An 11,852-nucleotide genomic window follows, 5' to 3' on the forward strand; every position below is an offset into this window, starting at 1 on the left:
AGGTTAGCGGTCCGGATATAGATAGAACTGAAGGCAGTAGTCCACTGCGGTCTGGGGATCACTTCAAGCATCAAGTCAACACACTGGACACTCATGTTGATGCCACCAACCTCATCACCAACACCACCAACCTCATTATCATCGACATTCACCAACCTTATCACCAAACACCATCAACCTCATCATCAACAACACTCACACCAGACCTTGGTGTCAACATAACCTATGTATTGATATTGATCATGCCGAGCTACCCCTGAATGGAGTGTCCACAGAGGTCAGCCAAAACCTATGATAGTATATACAACAAATGCCACCTGCTGTCACTGTGCAACTTGATAGTCACCGATACTGAGGCAATAGCTGTCGCACAGTTTGATAGTCACTGAGTATCTCGACAGACCGACCTGGGTTTCAGGCGCGAGACCCCTGACATGAGCCATCACATCCATTTTCTTGGGATACAGTCTAGAGAGAAAGGGCTGGCTATTCTACAGTCCAGACTATAATCCGAACATGTTCTGGAGCAATTCAGCAAAATTCATGGAATCAAAGTGCTGGTCAGACAGAACAGAGTGGCAACTGGTTGACACAAAGGCACCTCCAGTGATGATGACAGAAGAGAATTTTGAAGATCTAGGATATAACAAAGAAAATATATTCAATGAAACAGATGAAGGGCCACTACAAGAATACATGGATATGGAGACAGATTCGGAAGAAAGGTTAAGCAGAGGAATGGTGGAGGTGATGGAACAAGGATCAATCACCAAAGCCCAGATTGACAGTAAATCCTTTGGACTCGTAGCGACGCGACCAGAATGGAGAAAGAACCTGGACCCAACTATACATGAAGCAATGAATGGAGAAGACAGAAAGCACTGGGAGGAAGCCATGCGAAAGGAGCTGGATGGATTAGAAGCAATGGGCACATGGGAGATTGCTGACCTCCCAAAGGGTGCAAACACCATCGACATGTGTTGGGTACTCAAGATCAAAACTGATGCGAACCTCGTGCTGACAAAGTTCAAAGCCTGGCTTGTGGCACAAGGTTTCACCCAATGTGAGGGCATTGACTACACAGAGGTCTTCACACCAGTAGCACCCATCCAATCCATTCGAGGGGTGATCGCCATTGCAGCAATATGAGACTGGGAAATAGACTCTATTGACATAAAACAAGTGTACCTGAACTCTACTATACACCATGATGTATATCTAAAGCCCCCAGTAGGAATCAAAGTACCACCCAGAAAAGTGTTGAAGGTAGTGAAAGGACTGTACAGTCTGAAGCAATCAGGCCAAGAATGGAACATTGAGTTGGACTCACATCTCTGGATGATCAGTTTTCATTGCAAGCTGAGTGCACCATGCCTATACTCAAGAGGGACAGGTGACAAGATCATGATCATTACAGCATACATGGATGACATGCTGATAACATCACCCAGTCATGATGAAGTAGACCACACTAAGCGAGAGATCATGGACAAATGGGAGATGCAAGACAATGGAAGAATCAAAGAATTTCTGGGTATCAAGATCACATGTGATAGAAGACAGAGGAAGATATCTCTGGGTCTAATGGCATACATCAAAGAAATGGTGAACAAATGGTTAGGAGGAGCAAATGAGAAATCTTGGGTACCTATGCTGAGCATAGTGAACACTGCTGGAGGTGAGAGATGTAATCCTCAGCAAGCAAAGAAGTATCAAGAGTTGGTCAGCCAACTATTATGGGTCTCCAACACAGCCCAACCAGATATTGCCTTTGCTGTTGGTGTATTATCACAATACATGTTGATCCCAATTGACAGTGCATGGAAGGCAGCCATTCACATGGTAAAGTACCTGAACCAGATGAATGGATATCAGTTACACTTAGGAGGGGAGGCAAATGAGCACTCGGATACACCAGTAACAACATATACCAATGCAAACTGGGCATCTGACCCCATAAATGGATGAAGGAGCACCTCAGGGTCAATAACATATGTGTATGGATGTCCAGTGAGTTGGAAGTCTCACATTCAAAAATGTGTAGCATTGTCAGCAGTCAAAGCAGAGTTTGTCACCACTTCCAAAGCAGTGCAAGAAGCATTGTTCTTCTCATATTTGCTCCGGGATTTGGAGATCACAGATGTTCAGCCTATACTATACACTGATAGCCAGGGGTGCATGCAGGTGAGTAAAGATCCAGCCAAACATTGGAAGTTAAAGCACATTGACACATGGTATCACTTCATCCACAATCACATGCAAGAGGGTGATGTGGCAATCAAACATGTTGGGACAGCAAACAATGTTGCAGATGTCTTGACAAAACCTTTACAGGGTCTCAACACCTCACAATTGGCTAGGATGATAGGACTGGAGATCCCACCGAAGGGGGGAGTTGAAGATGCATCAGCAACTCAAGCAAAATGCACATGTCATGGCCAAGACACTGAGGCACAGGAGGCTTACTTAAGTGAGAAGCACAATGAGACACATGATTGTTGTCATGGTGACAGCTCAGTGGCACTCAGTATCATAGCAACATAGGAGTACAAATGAAGTGACATGTCCCATCTTGGATAGGACTAGAGTGGCAAATGGAGTATATATATGTGTTTGTCATTTAGGTTCACACTATGAAAACTAAGCATTACATAGAACATATGGCTGTTGTAAAGGGAGTCTGATTGTGACCCTGATAACGCCGTGTATTAATTGTTATCTTCAATTCAAAAGGACGCGAAGAAAGCCGATAGGAACGTAGGATTAAATTTTCACAAGATCGCTAATGCGCCTTTTTTCCTTCTCAGCTCCGCCGTTTCCCTTAATTCCGTGTGTCATGCAGCATTGCCAAGGTATACAGTAGCAGCTTGGGGAAGGATCCAAGGCAGCTTTCTTTCGCCGTCACAGAACATGGCAGGAAGGAACAGGTCTGCTTCAGCCCCATCAGAAAGGATCGTCGATTGAGACTCAGCCATGTTCCTATGCCCCGATCACGTTTCCAGTGCAACAGCAGTGCCGTTCCAGTCTAGTATGTGTGCGCTCTAAGCGACAAGTGCACGCAGACTCCCACCCGGCGACTTTCTCCAGCTTGCATATTGGCGGGAAACAGTTAGGCTCCGATTCAGGTCGGTCTTGCCTTCTTTGTTTGTCCTCTCCGTTTGCTTGCAGCACGGGGTAAACAATGACGGCAATGTCTGACTTGACTCCCGATACCTCGACATGGCAGACTTGCACCTCGATGCCATCGCCTTGCGGTGTTCACTCAAATGCCCTCGAGCCACATATGAAGGTGGACTGTCAGACCTCGAGACTATCAGACCTCGAGACTAAGAATGGACCCCCCCCCCCCCATGTATCCATCTGCTTCCGACGATGCGCTTCTTCCCATGTACGTCTTCGATGAAGCCCAAGACCACCAACCGAACGCTGTTCTATGGTGCTAAGCGAGCTCGTTGTGATGGCTGAAGGTGTCTGAAAGAGTCGATTTTTGCACTGCGACTCAATGGTGCACATGTCATTGCTATTCGAGAATGCGAGTCCGGTCTTGGATCTGGTCTGCTCTTCTGAAAGCTCGGATACGCTGTCCTTCGACCCCCTCTTCGCTGGCGAGGAGACTTGGACAGCATTCGAGCCGCACTCAGCCTTGAGAGCTGGCACTCCCTAGCAACACCTTGCCCGTCATGCGAGGACATGCTGCAAAGGACGCATATAAACAAGACGAAATCCGGCCTTGACACTTTCTAAATTGCCCACGTTCCACCCTCCTCGGCCAAGAATATCCCCCATCTTCATCTTTAACCCTCGCTATCCTCTCCTTCTTCCTACATAGCGAGACGATCGAGTCTTGATCAAGATGAGGAACGTTTTCGCTACGCTTGCCTTTCTGTCCGGCCTCGCCGTGGCTGTGGCCTTCCTTGTCAACTGGACTGCCGCTTATGACAGGAGGGTGCCCGGCTTCTTGCAGAGGCGAGCTGTCAACTCGACCGAGCTCGATGCCTGCAAGGCAATCGGCAGCGCATTCACTACCTTTCTAACCTCAATCGCCTTTTGCAGCTCAAGAAGCGCTTCGATCCTCAAGGCGTCATGGACTTGACTACGTACTTCCCCTTCCAAAGGACTCACTACCTACTAGAATCTCTATCCAAATCTTTCTCACCTTTTTTTTATATGGATCGTATATGGAATCCTATCTTATCTGACTTGCCTCTGTTCAGTAGCTTGTGGCGTGTGGCGTTGAGCAAATTTGTGACCTGCGAGGTAAACGATCTGTCCGACACACTGCGTTATTGTGGGACACAAGAATTTGAACCTGATCATGACTCGGCGCATGCTGCAGTAAACACGAACTCAAAGAGAGTTGGTCGACGCTGGTCAGCGGAAATGATGCGAAATTTCGTCCGTAGACGCAGGCAAACCCACTCCAAAGAGCCGCTCACCTTGGCTCTGATCCCCTATGACACACCTCCAGTCAACACCCATCGCCAGCAAAATCGAGTACACACCTCGTTCTTCTATCCTCCGGGCAATACAGTGCTTGACATGAACAAAGAGAGCGTCTTCGCCGCTCGTCTCAAATGGCTGAACATGAACAATCTTCCCCCGAGAAGGTTCGATTGACGCCAGAAAGGTGCCCTCTACGTGCCAAGTCGCAAAATTCCATTCGTTACTCCGCTGGAAAGCATCAAGGAAAGCGGGCTCGAGCCAGTTGTTCGTATGACAACGCACCAGTTCAAGAGCACAGAAAGGACGTACAAGCCGCGTGAGGTCTATCCGTTGGAAGGTACACACTACTATCAATTCTGGGAACTTCCGTTGAATGCAGATACGCTAATAACAGTCACGGCTTTTCATTATGGGGTAGGTCAATTGGCGGCAAGCGACGTCGATGAGGTAGAACTTCATTTGCAGAGGAAGCAAGCGGCAGTCGATTTGCTTCCTTCGGAGGAGGTACTCGAGCGTGTTGTTGGCGAAAAGATGAAGCGACAGAAGATGCCAAGGACTGTATAAAGAGGACGTGAGGCGTAAGGGATCAGAGCCACGCCACAATCTTCACTCATTCTCACATCGTCGAGCATTGTTCTGCTTTAGGCTATTTGCTATCATGTTCGGTGACCTGCGATGGCGCTTCAAAGCCCTCGCTCTTTTCATTGGGCTACGCACCGCCTTCGTCTGGTCACAGCCTACCGGGGGCCAGGGTGCCTGGCAGGCAGCATCGCCAAGCATCGACTCGAACCTAGAGCCATCGAATGTTGACAACACAGCTGGACCATCTGATCCGATGATTCACGTCGTATATCCTCAGCATTACCAATCATCTCCAAGTGACGAAGTGCGTGGGCAGTGGAGTCATCGGCAACACTTGCAGCCGGCGGCTCGCCCAGATTCACCCACGATCTCTTCCTTGTTGGACTTTGACTTCGGACCTTATCTGTCAAAGTGGTTCGAAGACGAAGCCGACAAGCCGAATACAGTCCGGTCCGGCGAGCCCAGTCATCAAGCTGTAGAGCAGAGGCAGCGCGTAACGTCAATTCCCACCCATGAACAATTTGGTTCGTCGCTAGCTCCTCACACTGCTCGTATCGAAAGCTATCACCCCTTCGATTATCAGCATGTCGATCCCTTCGCACACCTCCCGACCCCGCGTCAGCAGATGCATTCCAACTTTGGGCAGGCTGGTCAACCAGAAATGGGTTTCGAGCAAAGCGGACCCAGCAATTCAGGAAACCTGCTCTCGCATCCATTCTCACACGCTCAAGATCATTTTCCCCTTGCAAGAGATCTTATGTCCTCTCGCTCTACGAGCAAAGATCATGCTTCTCACAGCACTGTCGACACAGCGAACCGGCTCAAAGGTCTTCGCGTTTCAAGACCTCCTTGGAAGGGTGTAAGAGCGACAAGTCCGAACAAGGTGTGGACAAAGGAAGAGCTCGACAAATACGTCAACAACTACGTCCGACCGAGGTTTGCTGAGCCTGAGGCTCTCAAACGACTCCCATGGTCAGTGCCAACTTCCAGAACAGCCGGGGAAGAGAGGCTTACAAGAACCCGTGATAAGTTACATTATCTCAGCACCGGCCACGGAATTCGAGAGATGATCAACAATGAAATCTTTGGTGGCAGGCTCAAGTGGGTAGCCGAACAGCTGCCCATGGAAAAAAATCCGCGACAGAGTATTATAGGCTCATCCGCTGTTCCCAGCCGAGTGCTTCCTTTTATCAAAGTTCCAGGGTTTTATGGGGTGAATTCAGAGCCTTTGGACGTGCGTATGGTCATCCTTGACAGCTTTTCACCGAGAGATGGTCGGAATAACGGGATCGCGAGAAGGGCGAGGTATGCATTTTGGGCTTTCCCGAATAAGAGAGCAGAAAAAGGCTTCAGCACGTTCGTCAAGCATCATGGTGTGGGTCATCTCGAGGAGGCAGATTTCGACCACGTCAATAGTTTTTTGTTGGAAAAGATGAATAGTGTCTCCAAGAAGGCGATAGGCGACGCTGTCCACGTTCACCCCTGAAGACAGGCGATCTTTCGTTGTTGCGACGTGAGCCCCCACCTTGCACTGTATCGACTTGGTTAGACAATAATAAACGTCCCACCGATGCTTTCATGTTTGTGAAATTGAGATGCAGTTCATTCCGCTGATAGGGTATTAGTGTTGAAAGTAGACATTCCAACATGGTGATGTAAGGAGACATAAGGCGATATGAGAGAGATCGGGCGAAGCAGATCTGATCGGAGATTAGACAGAGACGATCACGCCAGGGATCGGATGCAACCTGGTCCCGCTCGTTGTCAGACATCGTCATTAAGTAGATAGCACCCACACTCGGTATCAGCCTCAGAGATGTATTTATACTTAGCTCGAGAACAATAGGTTCTCGCCATGTTCATTTAGTCAATTGAGAATACATGTTTCTGTCTAAACCAGCAGTGACATCGTACTTAGACTCTCCCTGATCGCCAGTATCGGGACCCAAATGTCTTCACTTTTCAACAATTAGGTGTGGGAGGCCTGTGCAACCGAAGCAACGTTGTCGATTTCAGCTTTGCAACGCCTTCGTTTGGTTCCCACTTACACGGAGCGTTTGTCTAGCTCCTCCCTGGTCTCTGTTAGAGGCTCTGAAGCACGAATCCGAGGAGGCTGCCCAACTCGCCCACGCCTGAAATGATGGAGGGTTTGGTGAACGGCTTGGCGACTAAAATGTGCCGAGGAAACAACGAGGTCGCAAATTGGCCTTGCACTCGCTACGAAGTGTTTGAGGCTGTGTGGGTATGACCATGCTTGCTCTGGCCTACAAATAGGGTGCGTCGGCATCCCAGGCAGCATACAGAGCTCACAGCACATTCCTTTCCTTCCCATCCAGCCTCTTCCATTCCTTTTGCAATCATGCGGAATCCACTGTCCTTACACTCGGGTTTGGGTTCTCTCCTCTTCCTCAGCCTTGTTTCTGTTGCACTATCACTACCTACCGGTCCCAATTATGGATGGTCGCCGTACGGCTCTCAGAACCACGGCTTCCAGAACCATGACTTCCAGAACCATGGCTTCCAGAACCATGACTTCCAGAACCACGGCTTCCAGAACCATGACTTCCAGAACCATGACTTCCAGAACCATGGCTTCCAGAACCATGGCTTCCAGAACCATGACTTCCAGAACCATGACTTCCAGAACCACAACCTCTACCAATGGCCACCATCTAACCTCCAGAGTGTCGTAACTCAACAAGGTCCGAATGTCCCTCAACATGGGTTGCCTCAACAGCATTTGTCGTCCTTCGGGAACGCCCCACAACCTGCGCAAATTCCTCCAAAATTCAGTTCAACATCTCGCATTCTTCCTGACGAAGAATGGGACCGTTTTTTCTTGGATTCTGCAAGGCGAGACCTTGGTCGAGGAAAATCGGCAATCCCTCCATCTCTTCCATCATCTCATGCTGGTTCGTACCCTTCATCTTCCGAAGCGCGTGGATTCGGCCGAGTCTCCAACGAGGGAGCTTCGAGCTCGGGCAGAGCATACTCCATTAATCGTCATCATCCTATCGAGGACGCTGGCGTCTTCAACCGAATCAACCAAGAAAAATTCGAGGGAAAGCTAAAAAAAGTTAATTATATTGCTTTGGATAAGGGTACTCAGGATGGCATCAAGAGACCACTACGCAGTTTTCCTGGGAACGTATACGAAATCATTGAACCTGGGCAACACGAATTGCAGCATAAAGGAGTTGCTATTAATAGGGTCTGGATGACCAAGACCAAAGGTAACGCGAAGTGGAAAATAAAACATCCGGGAGTTTTTGCGGAAATCGACCCGGCTGGTATGACGTTCTTCAACTTCTGGGGCACTCCTGGAATTTTAAAGCGAGGCTCTGGAATGGACATCTTTAACTACGGCATGGGCTATTTAGATCCCAACCTAGACAAAGGATGGAGCAATCAACTAATGGTGAAGTTGACCAACGGAGTCCGAACTGCTGCGGACTTTCACTAGGAGTGCAACAGCAGATATCCTGGGAATGCTCAAGCAGTATTCTTCCTATCCAAGCTTTCATATGCTCGTTCAACGGTCGTTTGGGACCGGACTATCTCTTTAGGGCCGATAGCTGCCTCTCTCTCCCTTTCTCTCTCTCTCTCTCTCTCTCTCCCTTTCTCTCTCTCTCTCTCTCTCTCTCTCTCTCTCTCTCTCTCTCTTAAAACGACAAACTATCATAGGCAGGTCCTCGTCTTGACAAATAAGGCGACTGACACTTGCTACGTTGTTCCGCTTTCTTCAATCGTAGCCAACACTTCCATTCATAAGATTATTGTCCTTCTCTTCACATCCACCACATCGTTACATTCTTTGAATCGCAATTTCCACACTCATTTCCTCAGAAGTGACGTATCATGATCGAGATCAAAAGAGTGTAACAACGAGCTACGGGCTGAGACGGAAGCCGGCATCTTCTCTTCCGGCGTCTCAAGAGTTCATGTGTCTTGTTGCTCTAATACTCTCTTTGTCGATAGCTTTCGCACTTTGCACCACAGCACTTTCGTACTTCCATGTCTGGGTGTCTAAATGCACCAGATCAATCTCGTGTACGGGATCGGGCAACTCGACGCCGACTACGTACCTGATGTGCAAAAACACCTGGAACGGCTTACTCAACATTTTCCGACCAATCTGTATTCTTCGTACTATGAGCTGGCCAAGACAGCCCATTAGGCAGCCATTGAAGGCTATCATGAACTCTTACTCGTTATTGTTCTGTTATTGTTCTGTCTCGCATGTGATATGATCGGGCAGCGAAGGCCTTAGTGAGAAAACCCGGAAGCGACATCAGTCGACGACGGTCGGTGACGACAACTGGCGACGTTTGGAAAGTTTCAGCGGCTAAAGTGGAAATGGACGACAAATGTCCGGAAAAGTGAACAACAAGCCGATGCCGAAGTGGGCTTCATATAGCGCACTAGGTTACCGCAACCTGGGCGGGTCAGCGGGTAAAGGTGGTGAGAGGAATCGATAGCATTATAACTATTGTCGCTGAACGTGGAAAACAGAAGACAATGCTCATCTCTGCCATGTGGCTTTGTCGAGGCCATTCGATCGATCGTGCCTTCCATAAGTGATCGAGTTCTGCATACACCCACAAAATCAACTGTCACAATGTCCTTAATTCGAGAGAGATCAAGTGAGGGCTTGTGAGCTCATTTTGCTGGTTGGATGAGTGTCTGTGTGTTTGACAAGATTGTCGAGAAGCAGAGAAAGAGATGAGTGATAGGTATCAGCAAAGTGAACAGAACCTAGTGACGCCTGAACCTCCAGTATTGACTTACGATGTTATCACCTTTCAACAGAATACGTCCGAGCTCTACATGCTTGTTGTCCTTCTTCGTCCAGACCTCTTCTGCATCTGCCAGTGTCACGTTCATGAACTCGTCGAAGCCCTGCAAACACCAAGGAGAGAAGCAGATGGTCAGAGTCTTATCCAGAGTATTTATACGATCGATACACGCTCGGCAAGGTACTTACGATGATCTTGCCCTCGATGCGGAAGTCGATATTGTCGTAGAGCCATAGTGACACTCTCGTTTGCTGTTGTAAGTGACGGAAGATGACATTGATCGGCTGCACCGATACTTTGCTCCGTCCCGACATTGTGTCCTAGCTTCTATGGTCGAATGCGCTGAGATGTGTATGAATTCCCTGTGTGCTGCTGTGGTCTCCGTTGCCTATTGGATGATGCGAAGTTGGTGATCCTGCGTAGGCTTTGATGTGGATGTTGAGTGGCAGCCGGGCTCAAGTTGGTGGCTGGCCGTATGCCTGGAGAGGTCGTGCGAGTCGACAGTATTCTTTCGTTCTCGTGTCTCGGGTGATGAGCTCTGAGGAGGCGGAAGTGCAGAGCTTGGTGAGATGGTGCAGCAAGGGCTGATGGTGTGGAAAAGAATGACATCCAGCTCGAATCATGAATCTTCAAAAGTGTTGTAGGAGCGCGAAACCTTCCATGACCCGATGGAGTTGGTGTGTTACGTTATTAAATCGGGCTTGAATCGGGCCAACGTCCAACCGCGATCTGGCAGACGGATTTTAGCTCCACACACGCACATCCCTGCAAGCGCTCGCTGTGCATGGCAACGGCAACTTGAATCCGTGCTTCCAAGGTCGACAAGCCTTCCAACACCTCGACATCATTTCATTCTTCTCAGGCCAGCATTCTGAACTCCAGCTCCCTCCTCGCCTCCTAATAACCTCACAAGTCATCTGTTCTTACCCCTTCTCGCCAAACCTTCAAATCTCTTACCTGCTTTAGAACGAAAGACCTCTCTGTCGATCCACGACTACTATCAATAGCGACCTTAACTAGCACCCTCAGCAGTTACGGCGCGGACAGGCTCGAGATCCGGGCCTCCAGCACGGCAAGCTTCCCTGAAGGCGCGACCAACAACATCGTCGAGTCTCGCAACTAGTCCTTCGACTTTCAGCTCCTCTGATTAAGGCAGCCCTGACACTCAGCGAGCTTGACGCAACGTCGCAGATTCCATCGAAAACTATCAAGAGGGCGGTCAAGGGCTTAAACCTACGTACCAGCATTACCCAACCATACTTCCAAGATGGGTGTCACATTTTCATCGATGTTCTCCAAGCTGGCGTTCTGGAACAAAAATGAGGAAGTTAGAATATTGATGCTTGGTCTCGACAGTGCGGGTAAGACCACCATCTTGTATCGACTGCAGATAGGAGAGGTTGTATCCACAATCCCAACTATCGGCTTCAATGTCGAGACAGTGACATATAAGAACATCAAGTTCCAAGTATGGGATCTTGGTGGACAAACGTCGATCCGGTAAGTTCTCACACCTTCTTTCGTCCAGACGGTCGGAACTGGCAAGTTGGACTGACCAAGCTTGCTCTTTATTTCTCCTGCCTCTGCAACAGACCCTATTGGAGGTGCTACTACGCCAACACAGCAGCCATAATTTATGTCATCGATGCATCAGATACAGAACGCCTCGACACAGCAAAAGCGGAACTGCTAGCAATGTTGTCAGAAGAAGAGCTCAAAGACTCGAAGCTTCTCGTCTTCGCCAACAAGCAAGACTTGCCAGGTGCATTGAATGAAGGACAAGTAAGCGAGAAGCTCGGCTTGAGCGAGTTGAAAGATTGTCAATGGTCGATATACAAATGCTGTGCTACAAAAGGCGAAGGGTTGGAAGACGGCCTGGACTGGTAAGTGTTTTCACAGACCTTCATTGGCGCCGCAGCCACACAAGTGAACTGAGACTGACGAATCGCTTTCTTTTCCACATCATACAGGCTTGTCAACACCCTTCAAGCAAAGTAATGACCGATACCCTGCTGCAAAAGTTTTCTGTGC

The 11,852-nt window shown here is 48.8% G+C and overlaps 5 protein-coding genes across 5 annotated transcripts; 4 read left to right on the forward strand and 1 right to left on the reverse strand.

The window, feature by feature from the left end:
- Window positions 1-3,853: 3,853 nt before the first annotated feature.
- UHO2_03341 (uncharacterized protein) lies at window positions 3,854-4,617 on the forward strand (the record flags this gene model as incomplete). The annotated part of the gene is made up of 2 exons (XM_041558256.1): window positions 3,854-3,946; window positions 4,054-4,617. The coding sequence occupies 2 exons, from the start codon at window positions 3,854-3,856 to the stop codon at window positions 4,615-4,617; spliced, it is 657 nt and encodes a 218-aa protein (XP_041414190.1).
- A 484-nt stretch (window positions 4,618-5,101) lies between these two features.
- UHO2_03342 (uncharacterized protein) lies at window positions 5,102-6,511 on the forward strand (the record flags this gene model as incomplete). The annotated part of the gene is made up of 1 exon (XM_041558257.1): window positions 5,102-6,511. One exon carries the CDS (start codon window positions 5,102-5,104, stop codon window positions 6,509-6,511), a length of 1,410 nt encoding a protein of 469 aa, XP_041414191.1.
- An 873-nt stretch (window positions 6,512-7,384) lies between these two features.
- UHO2_03343 (uncharacterized protein) lies at window positions 7,385-8,488 on the forward strand (the record flags this gene model as incomplete). The annotated part of the gene is made up of 1 exon (XM_041558258.1): window positions 7,385-8,488. The coding sequence occupies one exon, from the start codon at window positions 7,385-7,387 to the stop codon at window positions 8,486-8,488; it is 1,104 nt and encodes a 367-aa protein (XP_041414192.1).
- Window positions 8,489-9,684: 1,196 nt separating this feature from the next.
- UHO2_03344 (putative small nuclear ribonucleoprotein E) lies at window positions 9,685-10,135 on the reverse strand (the record flags this gene model as incomplete). The annotated part of the gene is made up of 3 exons (XM_041558259.1): window positions 9,685-9,708; window positions 9,814-9,924; window positions 10,010-10,135. The coding sequence occupies 3 exons, from the start codon at window positions 10,133-10,135 to the stop codon at window positions 9,685-9,687; spliced, it is 261 nt and encodes an 86-aa protein (XP_041414193.1).
- A 953-nt stretch (window positions 10,136-11,088) lies between these two features.
- Window positions 11,089-11,819, forward strand: UHO2_03345 (putative ARL1 - ADP-ribosylation factor; the record flags this gene model as incomplete). Its single annotated transcript, XM_041558260.1, has 3 exons — window positions 11,089-11,321; window positions 11,414-11,704; window positions 11,792-11,819. The coding sequence occupies 3 exons, from the start codon at window positions 11,089-11,091 to the stop codon at window positions 11,817-11,819; spliced, it is 552 nt and encodes a 183-aa protein (XP_041414194.1).
- Window positions 11,820-11,852: the final 33 nt, after the last annotated feature.

This window comes from Ustilago hordei (genome assembly GCF_900519145.1).
Source record: "Ustilago hordei strain Uho2 genome assembly, contig: UHO2_contig_05, whole genome shotgun sequence".
Lineage (NCBI taxonomy): Eukaryota > Fungi > Basidiomycota > Ustilaginomycetes > Ustilaginales > Ustilaginaceae > Ustilago > Ustilago hordei.